This window comes from Microcaecilia unicolor, chromosome 2 (genome assembly GCF_901765095.1).
Source record: "Microcaecilia unicolor chromosome 2, aMicUni1.1, whole genome shotgun sequence".
Taxonomy (NCBI): Eukaryota; Metazoa; Chordata; class Amphibia; order Gymnophiona; family Siphonopidae; genus Microcaecilia; species Microcaecilia unicolor.
Window position 1 is genome coordinate 452,042,221 of NC_044032.1, and position 23,129 is coordinate 452,065,349.

At 40.3% G+C, this 23,129-nt stretch overlaps 1 protein-coding gene across 3 annotated transcripts in view; it reads right to left on the bottom strand.

The window, feature by feature from the left end:
* Positions 1-1,412: 1,412 nt before the first annotated feature.
* The window catches only part of LOC115461248 (dynactin subunit 1-like), a 188,975-nt gene continuing 167,258 nt past the window's right edge, over positions 1,413-23,129 (bottom strand). For all 3 annotated transcript variants that reach the window (XM_030190949.1, XM_030190951.1, XM_030190950.1), the window contains exons 26-28: positions 16,443-16,516; positions 11,326-11,415; positions 1,413-3,714 (exon numbers count right to left, since the gene is read on the bottom strand). In XM_030190949.1, the coding sequence (XP_030046809.1) occupies positions 3,577-3,714; positions 11,326-11,415; positions 16,443-16,516 (302 nt within the window). In that variant the 3' untranslated portion in view covers positions 1,413-3,576. The remainder of the gene's footprint in view (positions 3,715-11,325; positions 11,416-16,442; positions 16,517-23,129) is intronic.

Genomic DNA, 23,129 nt, shown 5'->3' on the forward strand with positions numbered 1-23,129 from the left:
ATACATGTTCAGGTCATCAAGTCTCTGCTCATACGTCTTGTAACGCAAATCCATTACCATTCTTGTAGCTTTTCTTTGCACCGCTTCAATTCTTTTTACATCCTTCGCAAGATTGTTTCTCTGATTTATAGTGTTTGCACAGAACCTCCATTACAAGTAAACAGGATGAATCAGCCACAGAAACAGGCTCTCCCCACCTTAAAGGTTGCCCTGGGTCTACTTCTAAAGTTGCCTTGCAGGTGTTAGTTTTTAATATGTGATACATATCTTCTAGTATTCATGAGCAATCCTTTTCAAGCAAGAAGTAAATTGCTTATGCAAATAGATTCAATACTGTTTAACAAAAAGCACCATCTCTCCTGAATATGTGATCTAAAAATAGTGGTATACAAATGTGTATAGGGAAGACCATGTTGCTGTCCTGTCTTCTAGGGCTGTTGATATTTGATAAGCTACTGCTCTATCTGATAATATTGATGGGTAATATTGATGACTTGAAGTGAAAACTTTTTTCACTTCTTGTTTTTGGATCCAGTCAGTTCTGTGAAGCTTTAGCATTTTGTATTAAAGAATTTAAGGGCGGGGGGGGGGGGGGGGGGGGGGTGGTTGCCAATGATGAGAAGGAACCCATGTACTTTTCCCAACCTTTGTTATTGAAAACAATTATTCGGGTTGGAGGTTGGGTCGGTTTCAGAGGCTTTTTCCCTTTTCTTAATTTTGAAACTTAATGCACGTCACAGAACTTTGGTCTTCTTAAAGTACTAATTTGCCATTATTCTAGAGAGATTAATGTGTTATAATATATATAGTACTCTCTTTTCCTTGTTGGGATATATTATTGATGACCCATACACATTTCCTTGGTTTGTCTCTTGGTTTTGTTTTTCAACTCCACTGTTTGCTCAATCAGTAGTTCCTTTATTATGCACAGCCCAAGGCAACTGCTTCTTTTACCTATAAAGTGTCCCTGGTGTTAAGGGTGCCTAAACATTTACACACAACCACACTCACAAAGTTCTCTTGGCTCCATGGTATACAAGACCTTAAGGATGTTTTACTTTTAAACTTCCTGGCTCCCGCTTCCCTACAGCCTCTACTTGTAGATAATATGCTTGGGTAACACATGTACCTGAACCATCCTGGAGGTAGTTTCCTTCAAGTTGTATCTTCCATTTAGTTCCTTCAGCCATAGAAGCCGTGGCCATCTTCACTCCCTTGTTCAGATCATGCTCATTGTCTCTCCATTGCCTATTAACGGCTATTAAATCTACTGCTCTGAAGACTTGATCCAGTGTCATGAATCATAGCAATGCTATTTTTAAACAATCAAACCTTCTACACTTATATCCAACTGTGAATCACTGCCAGGTAAAAATGCCATTTAACACAAGCATTCTACAGAAAAAGCAAAAGCTATTTCAATGATTTTTATTATTCACTTTTGGATGGCAACAAACTGATAGCTGTTACACGACAGAGTTATCATGGTATCAATTCAAAACAATGGATAAATAGAAATATGTTATTTAAATAAAAGTTGAGTTTGATGAGTTTAATACAGTTTAGAAGGACCAAAGTAGTACATATTCTAGTATTTCCTTAAATGTGCTTTGAATATCACCACCAGACAAGTAGTGACATTTACAAAAAAAGGCAGAAGTGGTTGTATATTTGTAGTGTTAAGTGTGTAAAGAACAGAAAACCTGAATTTTTGCCTTAAGTGGTTATGCTAACAGAAGGAAGACAAACCAACCCCATCCAGACTAGATTCAGCCCCATGACCGAGTACAAGGTCAAGAATCCCCATCTAGCAAATATCATGTATTACTTTTTCCTTTCCTTGCCAAATAAAGCCCTTATAAAACCCTTCAATTGTTGTCCTGAAAAGACATTTAACTTAATTTCCTCATGGAGTGATTTATAACATGAAGCTTATATACCAACAGCCCCTTCATCCAGCATGGTTGCAACCCTTTCTCTTACCTACACAGCAAAGTAATTCCATGAAGAAAAGGACACGCTAGTGATAAGAAATACAGTATAAACTAAGTAATTTCCCCATCCTTAGATCTAACATTAAAAGGCCACATTTCATTCTTTGCTGACAGCAATGGAGGAAAACTTATGAACTTTATGCTGTATGATTACATGTTTGTATTAAGTTCAAGTATGTGCCTTTTCTCAGACATCTAGCTTCTACCTGCTGAAATATTTTATATTTTATATATTTCATAACAAATAGAATATATAAGACTCTTTCCAGAGTTGATCCAATTACTAAGCTCATACATGGCTTATTGGATTATCCAATTACAAAAGCTCGGATATAAAACATATTTAAGCTTAGATTCCATTAGATCAATAATTTGTCATGTGACAAAAAATAATCTTGATGTTTGTAACATGACAAATCTTATTTGGGAAGCTCAAGTAATCCTCACGTTCTACTGGAAAAAATGCAATAAGAAATATGTCACAAGGTAACAGAAGAACCTTTGTCAAGCCACAATCTTTCTAAAATCTCAACACAAGTATAGAACAGGATACTTATCATCCATTTGCACCCTCACAGGTTATGCAGAAACATGCTTACAGGTTACGATTTTAATAAATAAAATTATTTTGTGTGTACAAAAAGATTATCTTTGGTGATTTAACAGTCATCCTGAATTAACTTAGCAACTCTAGAAAGAGCCTTCCAACCATCAGTACCACTGAGTCAGGATTTTCTGACTAGGAAAAGACGGATTAACTGCAGGATCCAAAAAATTAGTCTCACAAAACAGGGGTATGGAACTCCTGTTTATGTGAACAAACTCGAAATGGTTATTACAAAAACAAAGTGAATAATGTATAAATGAGCTGAAAGTTTACATATACTAGATCAGTAAGAAGTTCATTTACGTCATTAGAGGACAGAATTTTCCACCCCTAATATGCACTCCAAGCCATTAAAAAAATGTGGCATCCTCAGCAGGTAATCCAGACCCTGAAGATATTTTGAAGAAAACTGAAATCTGCAAAGTTTTCCAAGATGTAAGTTAGCATGAGTGAAAATGTATGTATCGGGGTACTGGTGTAGGGTTACTTTGTGCTAGAACATGGTACTTCAGAGAAACAGACGTTGACTTGACACTTGTAAGTATTTTAAATGGTTATTGCCTCTCAACCACCACCTGCGCTTTCCTGATTTGAAAGAGAGTAATAAGTAATCTAAAAATAAAAAATGAGTAAAAATATTGTGTAGTCTGAACATCTGCTGATGTAATGGGCAAAGGCTTAGACGTATTTTAATTTACTAAAGAAAACTCCAATCCTCCCTAGAAATAAAAGCATTTCTGCTAATGAACGTGACAGACACACACACTGCATGAGTTTCTGCACAGACTGTGTGATACAAAAGGAGTTTTTGGACAAAGGACAGAAATATACAAGTGCAGCAGTATACTGACCATCAGCCACATGGATATCTTTAGTTTGGTTTCACACTAAACAGATACTCTCAGCACTTTTACCTCTCCAGAACCAACCCTTAAGTGCTAACATTTATGAGACAGATTAAAAATATATTATTTCTTAGGAGATTAGCCGGCTGTGCAGCTCATAGAGCTGTTCTTGAGTAAGGACAAGTTGATGAACTTGGCCATGTCCAGGCTCACAGGGCAGGGTCACTTTGCCAATGTAAACTGTATCGTCTTTCTTCTCTTCTTTGGCCTGAAAGAGAATAGAATGGCACAAGTATGAAGGCAAGATGAATAAAGCGGACATGATCAGAACTTAATCATCATGCAATGGGGTTAGGAATCCAATGGTAGTGTTCAAAGTCTCAAGAACATTACAAACTGCATTTATAACCCACCATTACCAAGCTAGTTCTAGGCAGTTCACAAAAGAGTAGACTGTGCAGACTTAATATGGGCTTGTTAATTTAATGTTGGTCTTTGTTGCTTATCCCAATGGCTTCCGAACCTAGTCCTGGAGGCACCCCAGCCAGTCAGGTTTTCAGTATATCCAGAATGAATATTCTTGAGATAGATTTGTATGCAATGGAGGCAGTGCATGCAAATTTCTCTCATGAATATTCATTGTGGACATTTCAGAGAGCATTTTTGTGGCTTGAAAAGTGAAAGTAATTGAAAATATCTTCTTGTATCTAACCTTTGACACACTTGGGTAGTGGAGGTCTAGGAAATGTTTTTTGTTAAGATCTTAACCAGACTCAACTTATATGCCAGGGCCTGACCATGTAATAACACAAATATACAAATTCTGTACATTACCCTAGTCGTTATGTAATTTTACTAATAAGGGTAACACCCTATCAAATTTAGGCACCCAGCATATCAATCTGGCTCTCGTGTTCCGCAATATTTGCAATCTCAACTGATATTTGTTATACCCTCCATAAATAACAAGAATTCAGATGTGCTAAAGTAAGGGTCTGCACAATTATTTGAAAAACATTAGGTACAAAATAAACTCTTATCCTCCTAAGCTTCCAAAGTGATCTAAACACTTTAGGAGATACTGCTTTCACTTGTAGCTCAAAAGAAAGAATATTATCCAACAATACTCCCAAAATTTTAAGTTCTTTTTCCAACTTGTACATTACATTAACAGAAAAATCCACCATAAGCCAATAATTAAAACTACTACTCACTACTATAAATAATGTCTTCTCCTTATAAAGCTTCAGTCTAAACTGAGAAACCCAATGTTCCAATATGGCTTGTCCTCTTAATATCTGCTAGAACTTTGGCAAAATCTCCAACAAAAGGTATATATATTATGTCATCAGCATATATAAATTGGCAAAATCCCATGTCAGTTAATTTTTTACCCAGCGAGACCATTAGAATATTGAATAGTATTGGTGAAATCGGTGATTCCCGGGGGACACCACAACTTGGAAACCATGAAGTAGAACAGGTCTGATTCATTTTAACCTGATTTGCTTGGTTCCTCAAAACTCCTTGACTAGAGAGATGTGGTAGCCGTGTTAGTCCACTTTTAAAGGTAATCAACAAAAATAAAACATGGAAAAGAAAATAAGATACCACCTTTTTTATTGGACATAACTTAATACATTTTTTGATTAGCTTTCGAAGGTATTGGCACACTCACGGAGGAAATATCTGGACATATAGAGGGGATTCTGAAACCTCTCGTGCACAAGACAAACAGCTTCATACAAGACACCACAGACTTTCTGAATAAATTGAAAAATATCAAGCAATTACCACCAGGCACCCTTCTGGTTACGATGGATGTAGAATCACTATATAGCAACATTCCCATGCGGTTGGCATAAATGCATGAGAAGCTCCTAAAAACATCCACACTGGACCATCAATACTCACCAGAAACTATTAAAAAATTAATCAAATTTATTCTAATTTACAACTATTTCCGCTTTAACAATGATATCTATCTACAAATCATGGGCACTGCGATGGGCACCAGGACAGCACCCCAATATGCCAACCGCTTTATGGCTGAGCTGGAAGAGACATTTCTGAATACATATCAGACCACATGCCTAAAAACTACCGGTACATCGATGACATTTTTATGATTTGGACTGAGGGGGAAGAAACTCTGAAACAATTTTACAGTTCCTTCAATACATACCATCCTACAATCAGATTCAAAATTGACTACTCCCCAGACAAAGTCAATTTTTTGGACACCACAGTCTCAATCAGCAATGGCTATATACAAACATCCATATACAAGAAACCCACAGACAAATGCAGCTACCTCCACAACTCCAGCTTCCACCCTTCACATACAAAAAGATCCATGATTTACAGCCAAGCCGCAAGGTACCACCGTATCTGCTCTGACCCAGGGGCCAGACACAGACACCTTGAAATCCTGAATGCATCCTTCGAACAGAAAGGCTACAACCCCAAAATAAGTACAAGTACAAGGACAGACAGAATCCCCCTTATAGTGACATACAACCCAGAGCTGGTAAAATTAAGAAAAAATCATAAAAGATCTATAGCCTCTACTCCAGAAGGATGAACTGCTGAAAGAGATATTCCCATCCCCACCAGTGCTGGCCTTCCGACAGCCACCCAACTTAAAACACAAGCTAATTAGAAGTAAGCTCCCAACACAGACTCAAAAAGAAGAGAATGGCACACATCCTTGCAATATATCCAGCTGCAAACTATGCCAAAACATTTCACAGGACCCCACGGTCATTCACAAAGGAAAATATTCAACATTAAGGAATCTTTCATGTGCTTATCTTCCAATGTGGTATATATTATTCAGTGTAAAAAAAATGCAGTGAAAGGTGCTACATTGGAGAAACCAGATGCTAAAGAAGAGATTTAATCTACATAGACACCATATGAAAAATGCTTGTACCAACCAGGATGTCACCTCTGTGGGGCAACACTTTACAAAACCAGAACACTGTACCAGTGATTTTATGGTAAGAATCCTAAAAGGGAACTTTAAAACAATACAGGGACGTAAGACCTTTGAAGTCAGAATGATTAAATATTTTGACACCCACCAGACAGGACTTAAAGATCTTGGGTTTTCTAGCCCATTATAAACCATAAAATTGTACTGCTTTGTCACCTTATCTCCATGCATATCTCCCTGCCCCTCATTCACCTGACTCTCCCTGTCTCTCACCTAACCCACTTGTTAGACTGTCACTGAAATGCTTTGATGTTTCACCTATATATATATATATATATATATATATATATATATATATATATATATATATATATGCTGTCATCTACCAACATTTGCTTATTTCCGATCTGACGAAGAAGGGCTACCTTCGAAAGCTAATCAAAAATCCTTAAAACCAGTTTTTGACTGAGTCACCAATCCCATATTGACAGAGTAAGTTCAACAAGATATTATGGTCAACTATGTAAAACGCACTCGATGTATCAAATTCCATCAAATAGTTTTTGTTTAACAAGGCACTTCTGACCTTTGACAACAATGTTCCTAAAGCTGTCTGGGATTCATACAGAATGTCAAAGTAATCCAAATAAATCAATAAGCTGTTCAGCCACAATTCCTTCCATCTGGGCAGAAGTCGGGGCGTATTCTATAGCAATGTGTGTGACCTTCATTGGTTAACTAGCTAGTCAGTGCTGTTGATTGGATGTTAGCAGGCGGTTATCAGTACTAATTGGCACTGATTGAGGTTTGTGGCACAGCTTGCTAGGCGTATTCTGTGGCATGGTGCGCATAGATTCTGAGTCATATAGTTGATGAGGGGGCGTGGTCATGGGCTTTTCTACAATCTATGTGTATTATTAGAATACACCCACTCTGTGCCTAATTTAGGCATCAGGATTTACGCAAAGTACAACATGGCCTAAACGGATGTGACCAAATTAGGTCACATGGAGAGGCACTCAGCATATTCTATATAGCGCGGAAATTTGAGCAGATTCTATAAAATGTAGGCATATTTTAGAGAATACGCCTAGGTGTTTTTTTTTTTTGCATATATGGAATCTGGTCCTTAGTCTAGTATTTTATAAAGGACAATAGGTGGGACCTACTTTCCTTTATAGAATAGGAACTTAAATGTAGGTGCCTCGTTATAGAGCTGCCCTCCATGTGTCGATCCCATGTATGATTGAACTGTTTTGGATTTTATAACTTCTGCTGAAAGTCTGTCCCAGGCATCCATCACCTTCTCAGTGAAATAGTATTTTGCCACATTTCTTTTGTGTTTCCCACCCTTCAGTTTCATGGAATAACCTTGTTCTTGACCCTTCTATTCAAAGGAAAAAGCTACCTCCTGGTGCTTTCTTGAAGCCTGCTAGATATCTGAATAGTTGTATCATATCTTCTTTTCCCCTTCTTGCTTCCATTTTATCCCTCAGTCTCTCTGTGTAAGGTTGTGGCGCAGTCCATGTGTCATTTTCGGGCCCTTTTTTGAATCACCTCTACTGTATCGATATCTTTCTGCAAATGGTCTCCAGAACAGAATATAATATTTGAAGTAAGGTCTCACCAGAAGTCTTTCTATTAGTGATTCTTCTCCTAATTCATCAACGTATTCTATTAGCTTTCACAACTGTTTTGGCACACTAACTGGTTTCCTTGAGGCCGGGGCAGCTCTATTATTAGGCAAAGTGAGGTGTCAAATTTTGTGGTGCTGTAGATATGTCCCTCAAATGCCCTTGGAGTGGCAACCTAATTTCACTCCTTCTGAGGATGGGAGAGGGAAATTCAGTCTAGCATCTCCTCTTCATCCTGCTCCCCTCACCCAACATCTCCCTTCCAACTTCCCCGCCATTGCTTCTTCTCCCTGGGAGCTGCAACACTGGTAATAAAAAAATAAAGTAAGAATGGATACTTTGTCTATTTTGTTCACTATACCACACACCACATACTATTGGCCCTGCCAGGTTCCCTGTCCCCTGTCGCCCCCAATATAGATGTAATCCCCCATCATAATGGAGATTACTAAACAGATGAGAAACCCCTCCCTGGAGTCACTGGGAGGAGGGAAGTGGGTTGGAAAGAAGGAGAGAGAGTGGAAAACCCAGCCCAAGGGGTGTATTTATGGGAAAGTACCAAGGGAAATGTTTCTGGTTCTTGAATGACAGTAGGGTGGAGTTTGGCATTAATAAAAGTTAATGTTGTATAAAGCACAAGGTCTTTGGTTGCCTGTACTCCCGCCAGAACTCTTGTGGAAAGGGGGTGTCCTGGATGGATTCAAGAAACTAAGGCTGGACTAGCGTGCAGGTTTCTGCCTATATAAGCATTAACCATGAAGTGGAGTGCTCCAGGTGGGAAGCAGAGGAATCCAGCCTGAGAACAAGAACAGGAAACGGCCTGTTTGGAGCCAAAGGTAGTTGCCCTGACAGGTACACCTTTTGGGAGAGAGTGGACAGACAGGGAGGTCTGATCCATTCTGGAGATCGCTTGCTGCACCAGTGCGCTGCAGGCACAGCCTTAGGTTGTTCACCTAGACAGGATGGGTAATGGACAGGAGGATTGTAAATATGTACATACTGTAGGATTTACAAAAATGGACTAGAAAATTCACACTATATCCTTGAGTTGGTTCCTGAATTTTGTGTACAAGATATTTAGTGGATCTAAATTGTTCTACTCTGAAAGGATTTGCTTGTCTCCAGAACATGAAAAAAGGGTCTGTATGAACTGCCTGTTGCAGAAATTGAGTAAAGTTCCTGTTTTCATAAAAACCTGGACTGCAGTCTTTTTTTGTGTGAGAGTGAAGTTCATTTACTCCCAAACTAAGAAAGAAAAGTGAATAAAGAGTAAAACCTGGCTTAAAACCTTATGGCCTTCTGGATTTTATCTGGTCCCAGCCTGCGCCCAGCTTAGTAAGTCAGAAGTGACTAAGAACTTGGTTTTGTTTTTTTGTGGCCTTGGTCTCGGCTGCTGACCCGCCAAGAGCTAGCTGGTGCCCGGACTGTGTGTAGTGAGACCAGGGTTACACAGACATCCTATTTCTGAAGGGACAGAATGAGGTGGAACCTTCAGAGTGCACATGGGCTAAAAGGACCCTTTGCTCACTTCCTGTTTTAATGCTGTTGTCGCAGGTCCTGGGGATTTGTAGCAGCAAGATAAAAGGAACGGCATCTAGAGTTGGCAGTGGAGAAGGGTACAGCGGAGAGTGAATGCACTTGTAAGCCAGTAAAAGGAGTTTGAATTGTATGCAGAAACAGGGAGCCAATGAAGTGACTTGAGGAGAGGGCTAATATGAGCACAGTGACAATGGCGGAAAATAAGTTGTGCAGCAAAATTTTGAACAGATGGCTTAGTGGGAGACCTGTGAGAAGCAAGTTGCAGTAGTCTAAGCGAGAGGTGATAAGAGTGGGGTTAGGGGTTTTGGTAGTGTGCTCAGAAATAAAAGGACAAATTTTGGTGATATTACAAAGAAAGAAACAACATTTAACTATCTGTTGGATATGTGCAGAGAAAGAAAGAGGAATCAAAGATAATCCCAAGGTTACAAGCTGATGAGAGAGGATGAGAGTGTTATCCACAGAGATAGAGAACGGGGGAAGAGGAGAAGCTCAGGTTCGGTCACGTTTAGTTTCAGGTGGCGGTGAGACATCCAGGCAGCAATGTTACACAGGCAGGCTGATACTTGGGCTTGAATTCCTGCTGAAATTTCTGGTGTGGAGAGGTAGATCTGGGAGTCATCAGCATAAGAGTGATACTGAAAACCATGGGAGGAGATCAGAGCACCAAGGGAAGATGTGTAGATAAAGAAAAGAAGAGGTCCCAAGACAGAGCCCTGAGGTACACCAACTGATAGTGGGATAGAAGTGGAGGAGGAGCCACCAGAGTATACACAAAAAGTGCGATGAGAGATAAGAAGAAAACCATGAAAGAACAGAGCCTTTAAATCCAAGTGAGGACAGCGTATCAACGAGTAAGCGGTGATCAACAGTGTCAAAAGCAGCAGATAGATCAAAAAGGATGAGGATAGAATAGAGACCTTTGGATCTGGCCAGGAACAGGTCATTGTTGACTTTGGTAAGCGCTGTTTCAGGTGAATGAAGAGGGTGAAAGCCAGATTGAAGTGAATCAAGAATAACTTGAGATGAAAGAAAGTCAAGACAACGGTGGTGAGCAGCACGTTCAAGTATCTTGGAAAGGAAATGGAGGAGGGAGATGGGGAGATAGTTGGAAGGACAGGTAGGGTCCAATGAAGTTTTTTAAGGAGTGGTGTAACTATGGCATGTTTGAAGGCATCAGGAATAGTCACAGGGAAAGTGAAAGACTGAGGATATGACAGATAGAAGGGATGACAGTAAAAGAGATCGTGCTAAGTAGATGGGTAGGAACAGGATCAGAAGAACAGGTAGTTAGTTTTGAGGAGGAAAGAAAATGTGCACTTTCCTCTTCAGTGATTTCAGAAAAGGAAGAAAAGGAGGAAGGGGTTAAAGGAGGGTTGAGAGAACAGACTGAGGGAAGGAGCGGTGGAGGTGACTGTTGAGAATTCAAGATTAATCTTGTGAACCTTATCATATATGCAATAATAGAGGGAATCAGGAGTAAGTAAATACTTTTTCAAATCATTGTACTTGAACCCTCTGAGATGTTCATGATTGGAGTGAATACAGGCATTAAAGGATGTTAGGATAGGTTGGAACTTCCTGATTAACAAATTACCACAGAACTCCTGGACAGAGGTTCCTTTCTGTGTACTAAAGACATATTTTAGGCTTAACATCAGGTAAGTTAGGATTCCTCAGATTCACATACTTGTGTAATGGGAGTTCTCCACATAACATGTTATACACAAATGCCTAATTTAATTTTTTTTTTTAAACTATGGCTAACCTTTATGAAAGATGATGATGGGAACATGGCAAAACTGGAGGGAACATTAGCACCAGGACATTGAGAGACTGTCTCCTTTAGCACCTCATCCTATAGAAGGGAAAGAAAAAAAAAAAAGACATTTCAACATACCATGAGTACTCTTCAAACTTATCTATTTAACATTTATCTTTCTATAAAGGTGTTTGGTTCCAAACGCAGAATTACTGGTATTTTTGTAATAAAATTTCTATCCACTTACAAAAAGATAACAGTGTGCACAGTTTATGTGGCAGGAATCCACAGATACAAAATAATTCTTGCTTCAAATTCACTCTATATTTCACCAGATCTCATCGCTGCCTAAGCATTATGCACATCATCACTGGTCTGAAAAATTTCTAACAGCTTATCCAATATTTTATTAACTGCAAATTACAGCTCTTCTTATTCATTAACTTTAAAAAGTAAGATTTTTCACTTAGCTTATTCTGGTTCAAAACATCATAATCCAGGTTAGTAAGGGGAGTCTTACTCAACATGAATCATCTTTTGTCTGGACTGTCCCCTTAAGTCGCCGTCTCTCACCATCTCTTGCTTCTCTCTCAAGAGATTTGCCTATTATTGTGATTCTTTTATAAACTAGGCATAGCTTATGCACGTGTGTAAAAAATGCTCCCAGAACAATCCTCAATAGCGCACAGAGGTTCATATACAAAGTTACGTCTGCTCCAAGGCAGCTGTAACTCATATGTTTAAGTATATGCAGAGAGTTATGTATTTTATTAATTACACATATACCTCAAATCCACCCCAGCTCTATCCAAGTGCCATCTTCAATGACATCAACAATGTAAAAGTGCCCGTACCAATGTTGCTGCATGTACTTATGTGCACAATCCCCTGTGACAGTTTTTATAAGGACTACTTCCCTAAAAGTGAGGTTACATAAGAACATAAGAGTAGCCATACTGGGTCAGACCAATGGTCCATCTAAACCAGCACCTGTTTTTCCAAACAGTGGCCAAGCCAGGTCACAAGTACCTGGCAGAAACCCAAATCGTGGCAACATTCCATACCACAAATCTCAGGGCAAGAAGTTGCTTCCACATGTCCGTCTCAACAGCAGACTATGGACTTCTCCTCCAGGAATCCGTCCAAACCCAGACACGCCAACCACCGCTATCACATCCTCAGGCAAAGAGTTTCAGAGAGTAACCACTCGCCGAGTGAAAAAACATTTCCTCCCACTTGCACCAAAAGCACCTCCATATAACTTCCTTGAGTGTCCCCCAGTCTTTGTACCTCTGGAACGAGCAAAAAATTGATTTACTTCTACTCGTTCTATACCAGTCAGGACCCTGCAGACCCCAATCACATCTCCCTCATCCGACTCCCTTCCAAGCTGAAGAACCCTAACCTCTTCAGTCCCTTCCCATACGAGAGGAGTTCCATCCCCTTTATCACTTTAGTTGCTCTTTTTTGAACCTTTTCTAATTCCACTATATCTTTTTTGAGATACAGCAACCAGAATTGAATGCAATACTCAAGGTGTGGATGCACCATGAAGCGATACAAAGGCATTATACTATTTTCAGTCTTATTCACCATCCCTTTCCTAATAATTCCTAGCATTGTTTGCTATTTTGGCCACCTCCGCACACTGAGCAGAAGATTTCAGAGATTTATTTACGACGACACTTGGATCTTTTTCTCGAGTGCTGACCCCCAAGGTGGACCTTAGCATCAGGCAACTATGATTCAGATTCTTTCTAATGTGCATCATCTTGCATTTGTCCCCAGACTACCATACTGCAGCAGTATGCAGACTCTATTAGAAGATGGGTCAGACTAGATTTAAGCATTGACAATCAACCTTTACCTATTATAAATACATACACTCCTAATTTAGACACCCCACATTTCTTTAAAACACTATCTTTCAAAATAACAAAAATTGGCTCTTCCCCTGTCATAACTGGAGGTGATTTCAACCAAATTCAAGATATTATACTTGACAAGAGTATTAATTATTGGGGTTTTAACGTACATCTAGAGGACTCACAAGACTCTAGTGCAATAGCTCTAACAACACTGCTACATAGTCTCCATTTTTATTTACCATCTGCTGCAGCAACACATGATAAAGGTCATTCTCTCGATGTCATTGCATATTCTGATTCAATGGTTGCTACTACTCATATCTCCAACCATAGATGGCATCCGGTGTCTTGGACAGATCATTTTCTCAGTAAATTTACTTTGCCCCTTTTCATGTCACAAATCTATAAGCTTTCCCAGCCTAGACTAGTCCAGGGGGAAAATTGATGGTTATTACTGGGACAAACTTATCTGTTCTTCTTCTTATTGAATCTGATTTGGATCCAGATAGGCTTTTGGATGTATGGGATCAGAAGTCAGTTACACTCTTAGACGATATAGCCCCAATTAAGACAAGAAAGCTTTTTAGCTTATGCAAAGCCCCTTGGTACTCTCAACAGCTTTGTACCTCTAAGCAGAAGTGCAGATGGTTAGAAAGAATTTGGAAGAAAATTAGATGTGATTCAGATAAATTGAACTGGAAGAAACAAATGCATTGTTATAAACATGAGATTAATAAGGCTAAGAAGATATTTATGCTGACAAAATAGGGATCCAGCGCTCCGACCCCAAAGTACTTTTTAAGCTTTGGAGTGAACTCGCCTCACAAGTTCAACCAAATCAAGTAGTTGGATGCTCTACAGCTGAGACCGTCAAAATAATTTTTTGACAAGATCAGTACTCTTAAGAAGGCCTTAGGACAGAATATAGGTAACTGTTCACAGGTCTCAGAGCAATTATCTAAGGTTAGATTTGACTGCCTAGATTCTATATTTTTAAAATTTTATATTGATTTTAATTTGTACATATTTTGTTATTTTTTCATTGACTGTTTTAGGCACATATTTTGAATTATTTATTTCCTTTATCATCTACATTTTATGTGTTTAGATGCCCGTGGCAGGCCCTACAGCCGAAACACGGCTCATGTCAAGTCAGAGACAAGTTGGTATTGATGCAATAAAATTTCCTTGAGCACTCCTGGTTTTCTTTGTTGTCTCCGTCATCCTCGCTGTTGGCTAGATTCTATTCCAGATAGACAGACACTGGACTATTTTTGAGGAAGCTTCTATTACTTGAGTAAAATCTTTGCTCTTTAAACTTAGCGTTTCTTCCTGTCCGTTAGAACCTTATCAGTCAACGCTTTTTAGAGATTTCTCTCTTTCAGCTGTACAGTGGATAACAAATATAGTTAACTGCTGCCTACATGCAGGGTTCTTTTCTCCCACCATGGGTAAAATATTAACACCTCTTTTGAAAGATAGAGTTGCATGGGGACAGAAGTCTAATCCACCCCTACCAATAATCTTCTCCATTCTTGCGGCTGGTCCATCTAGCCACCTGCCGCACAGTCACCTTGACCCCATGAAAGCCAGATTCTATAAGAAGTGAAAATATTGGTAATACATGCATTTCCTTCTGTACTCTGCTAAATACAAAATTTTAAAAAAATGTGCATTTTCAAAAAACCAAATATCCATGAGCATATCCCCCTCTCCTCTCCATCTTCTTCTATCCCATGTGCTCTATTTCTCCCTTTTCCTTCCCCCCCCCTCCATGTACGTCCCCCTTACCAATCTTTCCAGCCCCCTTCCCTCCCTGCAACCCCCTCAATCCACCCTTTTTATGGCCTCCTCCCATCCATCCATGACTGTATCCATCACCCCTCCCCCTCCAGCAATGAGGCAGGGTGCCCTCCCCGAATGCACTCAACAATCTAGTGGCCTCCCTGGGGCAGGAAAGATCTCCACCCTCCCCTGCCCACTGCAATGTAAGGACTTCAAACTTCACCACCTCCCTCTGAAAAAGTGAGAACTCTTCCTTCTCCAGTATGATACCCCTTTCCTATTATTCCTCTTCAAACAAATAAATTATTATAACTAAAACAATGCTAATTTCAAGAATTATCCAAGTCATTAGAATGTGAAAGCACATGACAGTCTACTACTACTACTATTTAGCATTTTTATAGCACTACAAGGCGTACGCAGCGCTGCACAAACATAGAAGAAAGACAGTCCCTGCTCAAAGAGCTTACAATCTAATAGACAAAAATAAAGTAAGCAAATCAAATCAATTAATGTGTACAGGAAGGAGGAGAGGGGGGTAGGTGGAGGCAAGTGGTTACAAGTGGTTACGAGTCAAAAGCAATGTTAAAGAGGTGGGCTTTCAGTTTAGATTTAAAGGTGGCCAAGGATGGGGCAAGACGTAGGGGCTCAGGAAGTTTATTCCAGGCGTAGGGTGCAGCGAGACAGAAGGCACGAAGTCTGGAGTTGGCAGTAGTGGAGAAGGGAACAGATAAGAAGGATTTATCCATGGAGCGGAGTGCACGGGAAGGGGTGTAGGGAAAGACGAGTGTGGAGAGATACTGGGGAGCAGCAGAGTGAGTACATTTATAGGTTAGTAGAAGAAGTTTGAACAGGATGCGAAAACGGATAGGGAGCCAGTGAAGCGACTTGAGGAGAGGGGTAGTATGAGTAAAGCGACCCTGGTGGAAGATGAGACGGGCAGCAGAGTTTTGAACCGATTGGAGAGGGGAGAGGTGACTAAGTGGGAGGCCAGCAAGAAGCAGATTGCAGTAGTCTAAACGAGAGGTGACAAGGGTGTGGATGAGGGTTTTGGTAGAATGCTCGGAAAGAAAGGGGCGGATTTTACGGATGTTGTAAAGAAAGAACTGGCAGGTCTTGGCGATCTGCTGGATATGAGCAGAGAAGGAGAGAGAAGAGTCAAAGATGACCCCAAGGTTACAAGCTCAGGAGACAGAGAGAATGAGAGAGCCATCAACAGAAATAGAAAACGGTCTCTACAACTGGTACAAAGTTTGGATGTGGACTTTTTCTACCCTCCCTGAATTTGCAAGTAACTAAATCCAGAAGATATATTCTTTCAAAATCTTGCAAGCAAATTAAGGCTTGGGTTCTCTGCATTTCTACTTTGGTCTTGTCACCACCATTTAAACCTAGCTCTATATAAGGCTTGAATTTATCCAAGATACTGAAGATTCTGAGCAATTAAAAAAAATAAATCAACCATTTTACCTTCAACTTGTCAATGGTTTCACCCAGGTACTGTAGTCTGACTGTCTTCCCTAGAAGCTGAGCTGCTGGACTTCCTGTAGCAATGCAAAAAGAAAATAAAGTGAAGAAAATTAAACGCATATACAGCAAGAAAGGGTGGCACACGGCTGCCTAGGTGACAAATTAGACTTCTGCTGCTCAGGTGTAGAGGAACTTGTGCTGCCAGACTACAAGAGGAGTGCATGAAGTCTTTACTGCTACTTCTAAGGTTCACCATTCAACTGCCATTTACTCTTCAATTTTCAATGACCCAAACACTCCCCTTTCTGCTCTACTTTCTCCTGATCAGAATAGTGGAAGTTCATTTCAGTCACTCAGAATATCTGGCAGGTGCTTGGATGCTTGACAGTTAGCACTCGTTGTAGTCCAACAGAGCAGATCTTTATAGAAAAGCTTTGAAACTGTCAATGCACATTTGTAACCTGCAAACCATGGAGCTCTGTAGCAGAGCTAGGTGAAATAGTGTATCAGGAGCTGCTCCATTGGGGGAGGGAGGGAGGGAGGGAGAGGCTAGTAGAAGGAAGGAAAGAAAAGGAGAAAGAACCCCTTCATCCAAAAAAGAGCAATCTTCTTCCCCAGAAGTTGAAAAGTGCATGCTAAATGTGTAACAAAAGCATGTTTCCCTTTCTCCGAGCAAGTTAAATTCTGTGTAATGAATCTATAACAAAAGTGGTCATGCAGTAGTAATTTTGTTGTCATTCACACTTAAATCACAATTGCCCACAACCTTCAGTTTTGAACCTGTGCACCAAATTTCATCCAAATACAAATTCTAGCATGTACACAAATTAACTGTCTACAAGCACATTCATACTAACAAAATGCACCTCAAAATGAGCAGAAAACATATAGAAGGCAATAAAAGCAAAATAAACAAAACCTATAAACAAAGAGAAAGAAAAGCTAAAGGCAAAACAAAGGAGAGTCAACAAAAACCCTTTCTGTCCTATTCTAAATTTTGTTCGCTGATACCCAAATTTTTCCAAATATTTCATTCCTCAGTGTGTTCAACCACCACATACAGCAGCCAGACTCCTCTTCCGGGCTCTGACACCAAGTTGAGAAATGCAAATTGCATGGGCAGGTAGCAAACCCTCAAACCTGCACACAGGTAGGTGGTCTGATGAAAGTGTATAGTGCAAGTGCAGTCTTATCCTGCTGCTGCTGCATTCCTGTTCTGGCTTACTGTTCCACTCTCCTAGAAAATGTACTCTTCTTCCTCTGCAGCCCAATACACCTAATATCCCCTACTGTTCCTGCCCTGATTAGCAGGTGATATCAGCTGACCAAACCTCTCCCTCCTATATTCCTCCTATGACAGGATCTCTGGGCTATCTGCTGGAAAATTAGCTCATCCACCGCTTGCCTCCTCCTCTGGCACCTAGTCTCAGTTGCTTGGTAAAGGACCCAACTAGACCTAGCTGTCTTTCTACATTGCGCTGAAGAAACACTTTAAAGCTAATTACAAGGGTATTAAGTTAGGCCAATAAAAAGGTGTCATTTACAATTTCCTTATTTTACCTTAACTTTATTTTTATTTGAGCTGGCAAACAATAGAGAAAACTTAAAAGGGTTCCCCTCATATACAACTGTGCTAAATTTAGTACAATAAAAAAAACCTCACACCTAAACTCTCCCCCACACCAGTACTAAGTCCTCAATACAAACTCATCCCCAACATTTGTATATAACGATAAAATAACAAATGGGCTGGACCTTGCTCAAAAAAAGCACAAGCTGACACAAACTGGTCTTAACTGCTAATTTTCTTTCCATTTGTCTCAACAGATCAGTCCAGACATTATGGGTTATGCCCATTTGCCAGCAGGTGCAGATAGAGAACACAGAATTGAACTCTGCAATAAGACACTGCATATATGTTCCAATTCAGTATTACAATATCAAAGCAGTATGAAACAAAAAGCATCAGCCGTTACTCCTCCTTCCTTTGAACATGAGAAAACAACACAGAATTCCAATTTGGAGAAACGTGGATGCAAGTATCCTGTGTATAAGAACAGAGACGTCTTTAGAATTATAATACAAGAAATTACAGAAGAAATGAGTGGGTTTCTGGACCGATTTGTGGGGATTAAACAAAAGAAAACGAACAGGTATGAACTAATTTTCTTTTTTAACTTCCTTGTCATCACCAACAGATCAGTCCAGAAGTTGTGAGAAGTAGTCAAGCAGTCCCTTTAGTAGGGTGGGATGCAGAGACCCCTGCCTGAAGAATAGAAATTCTAAAATAGCCACATAAATCCAAGTGATATTTCTTTAAAAATGTATGAAAAGAAGATCATGTTGCTGATATACAAATTTGTTCTGCTGGCACCACTCGTGACTATGCCCAAGAGGCTGCCACTTCTCTGGTAAAATGAGCTTGGAAAGACAATGGAGGTCGTTGCTGAGGAAATCACTTCTCGCAACCACCAAGCAATAAGAGCTTTGGAAGTAGGAAGGCCTTTTCTAGGACCATTAATAGAATTAGTCCTGCCTAATTATGCTCTCAACTATCCACCCTTCTTTGTCCTCGAGATAGTCTAAATCCCTGGTTACTTACTGCACATGTATTAATTTGCTTCTTGAAGTTATTATAATTTGTGTTAATATTCTTTACATTGTGTTTTATTCACTTTATTGTTTGTTTGTAAGCCACATTGAACTTGAGTCTATTTTGGCCTAATGTGGGGTATAAGTGTCATGAATAGACAAATGAATAAATAAAAAGATGGTCAGATCTCCCAAACTCATTTGTGACCTCCAGACATTTTACTGAACAATGATAATGGAACAGTATTTTATGATGTAATACCACGTCCTCCCCTTCCCCAATTCCAACCCACTCTGCATAAGGAGTGAAAGTTCTACTCTGTCCACTGCTATACAAGACTCTTTTATACTTTGGAAGCACCCTAGTCAGATAGACACTGTATATGCAAATCTTCTGCATTAGCCCATTACATTTAACAACAGACTATGACCCCAAGAATGCAAACATTACAGATAGGGTTCCCACACCAACATGAACTATTTCCTTTTAGGGGAGCCTCTTGCATCTCTAGTCTCCCAGGAAGTCAATAAGTATATCTGATTTCTCCAGTGCCAATAGACAGGGGACTCAGGAGATGTCCAGCTCTGCAATATACACTTACATGCCACAAGACTCAGGGCAGAGAAAGGTTCCCCTTCTCCCTTGAAAGATGCCCAGTTTATCTAATAACAGTTGTATAGCTATCTAAAACTGTTGTATCTGTAGACATTTCTAGAAGTGGACTAGTGTGTTATCTTCCCTACCACACTTGATACACAAAGAAGACTGTATACCTCATGCCACATACAGTTGTCTCTGTGTGAAGGAAGACCCTGTAATAACATTTCTGTGACCATGTACATGCCATTAGTGCAGGTATATATTAACCAACATATCCTAATTAGTCAAGTCCAACCCCAAGTCCCCTGCCCTTTTCTGTCGAAGGTCTTCCCAATTGAGCTTCATCCCTAACCTGTTTAAGAATTCTTGTGTATACCAGATATAGAAACCTCCAGTTCAGAAACAGAATTATAGAATTCTCTAATTCTTGCCAGCGATATAATGTTTTACTTGACAATAGGCAAACCAATTCCCTCATCATGGCCCTATTTTCTGTTGAAGCTCCACAGAAGTAAGGAGTCCTAATTCGCTGTTTAAAATGTGTTCTAAAAGTACTACTCCCTTCCTTTCCCATTCAACAAATATAGTGTGTCAAGCCCTGGTTCAAAAGCTATTATTTCCTAAGGAAATCTGATCAGTGAATAAAGGAATCCTACCTAATCCTCTAAGGAGTCGTTTCCAGGCATCACATAAAGGCCACAAAAGGCTCCTTTTCAATTTCTGAGGCAATAATGAGCCCTTAGTGTATAATAAAGTGTGAAGTTTGTAAGGGATATCTAATGGTGTGAAATGTGACTTGTGAAATGTCCAGTCTCTAATACGACCTAGTAAACATACATAATTGTAGGTTTCTATACTCAGCAAGCCCAACCCCCTCTTGGCTCCAATTCCCCAACAAAAAATGGAATTTCAGTTCTGGCTTTCTACTGACCCAGCAGAATTTAGAAAACAACTGGTTAAGGCGTCGGAGATGATTCTGCTGTAAGCGAAGTGGAATAGTTTGTAGGAGATAGCCACTTTGGTAAATATTATCATGTGAATTAACTGATGTGCACTGTCAATGACAAAGGCAGATCCCTTCTCCCCCTCCAATCAGGTCTGTGTATCTGCTAACATTTTAGGGACATTCAATGAGTACAATGAGGTCACATCCATCGCCAATTGTATCCCTAAATACTTAAAGAGCCATGTGAAGAAAGAGTGTGTTTTACGCCTGTAAAAAGTGCTGGATATTTTCCTAAATATGTCTGAAGTGTATTTCTCCTGTTTGGCCAGCAGATGGTGCATGTTTATGCTTAAAGCTATTACAGAGGACCAACATCTCTGTCTTTTAGTTGGCACACAGATTATAGGAAGCACCTGCAGTGATGTAACCAGTTTTCTTTGAAACTTGACTGTTCTGGGCTCTGATTGGCCTGGAGTTTGAAATTACCCAGCAAATGCTTCAGTTTCAGCGTGGGAGAAGACAGAGAGCTCTTTGCTGAAGCCCTGTAAGAAACAGTTATATCTGATAACCGGCGAACAGCTATATTTGTCCTGATCTCCCCAGGTACTTTCTAGGAAGTATGCAAATGTTTAGTTAGTTTTCTAATTCATCCATTTTTCAGTTACCTGTTACTGCTTGCTATTTGCACATTTTCTTTTGTCCACTGTTCCAAGTTCAGAGAATAAACACATTTGTTTGTTCGTTCTGCCTGTCTGGACTGATAAAGCATCCTGGTGGTTTGTGTATTGGGTCTGTGAGTGCTTTCTGGGAACTGTGGGACCACTGGAGTGTGGCTCCAGTAACCTAGAAATCACTGGGGATAATTGCAGAGCGGGAGACTCACTCAGAGGCGGTTGTGACCCAGCCGGTGGAAGGAGGGTGATAGTGTACAGCACAAGCGGCAGGTCTAGGCAGACCTGAGCTGTGCTGGAGATAGACCCTCTAAGTGGCCACGGGGTAACCCCAAGATGGGTGGCTAGGCATTCTGTGATAGGCTCCTCTGCCCACTTCAATAAGAAAAGCAGTTCCCAGGTCCTCCACAGATGCACCGACACCAGGACTTCTGCCTCCAGACAGTTTAAAAGAACCCTTCAGACATCAAGCATCTTAAGAAAAGGAAGCATGTCCCCATAATCTTCCCAATGGAAGGGAGTATCAAAGGCAAATTAACATGAAAGGAAGAAACTACCTTAGTAAGAAAAGAATGAGCTGTATGTCTAGATACACGTGCGTCTAAAAAACTATGAAAGTGATTTCTACCAAGAGCACTTGGATTTCAGAGAACCTCCAAGCTGAAGCTATTAAGACTACAAAAACACATTTCAGAGTGAGATCCTTCCAGGTTGCTTTTCAAAAGGGCTCAAAGGAAGTGCCCTGAAGAGACCTGAGCATCAGATTCAGATCCTTTTGAGGTCAAACAAAACACAAGAGAGTTTGTAGATGGTTAGCTTCCCTCAAGAAGTGAACTACATCAGGATGTGTGGCCAAAGAACAATTCTGGAGTTGGCTAGAACCTCCACTTGATCCTTTAAGGAATTCAAGGCTAGGCCTTTCTTAAACCCCTCCCGAAGAAAGGCTAGAATAAGAGGAAGAGAAGATTGAAAAGGAAAAAAAAAGCTTTCTGAACACTATGACTCAAAGACTTTCCAAACTTTAGTATAGGCCCTGGATGTGGATCACTTTCTAGCTTGGAGCAAGGTAGTAATGACAACTTCAGGATAAACTTTCTTAGCTTTTATCTCTCGAGAGCCAGGCTGTAAGACCAAAGGGAGATAGGTTCTCTGATTCTACAGGACCCTGATGGAGAAGCCCCTTGCAAAGCATAAGAGGAAGAAGCTTGTCTAAGACGAGATGTATGTGGTCCACACACCATGGCCTGCTGGGCCAATCTGATGCCACCAAAACTATTTGACCTGAAAGAAACACGACTCAAAGTAGTCTGCTTATCAATGGCCTGGGAGGAAACAGGTAGAGTTTAAGAGGCCACAGATGGAGCAGAGCATCTAAGCCTTGCAAACTGGATTCTTTTCTCCAGCTGAAAAATTGGGGAACTTTGGCATTGGACCTCCTTGCCATTAAATCCATCTGAGGAAAGTCCCAATTTGACATTATGAAAGAGAATGCGTGATCCAAAAGGTCCTACTCCCCGTTGTCCAAGGAGTTCCTGCTGAGGTAATCCACCTGAATGTTTTACTCCTCTGCTACGTGAGCTGTTGAAAGAATCTCCACATGCTTCTCTGCCCAAAGGGAAAAAAGGCAAGTCTCCTACGCTAGAGGGAGGCTCAGTCCCTCCTTGCCTGTTGACATAGGCCATCACAGTTGTCATGTCTGAAAGGACCTTCACAGGTCATCGTTGTTGAGTGCCTTGCGTACTGTCCAGAGCTCGAGGTGATTGATCAGCCATGATGCTTCACTGGAGGACTACTTCCCTTGGACTGTGAGATGGAGACAATGAGTTCTCCAACCACAGAGGCTTCCATCCATGGTGACAACTGTCGAAGTTGAGAAG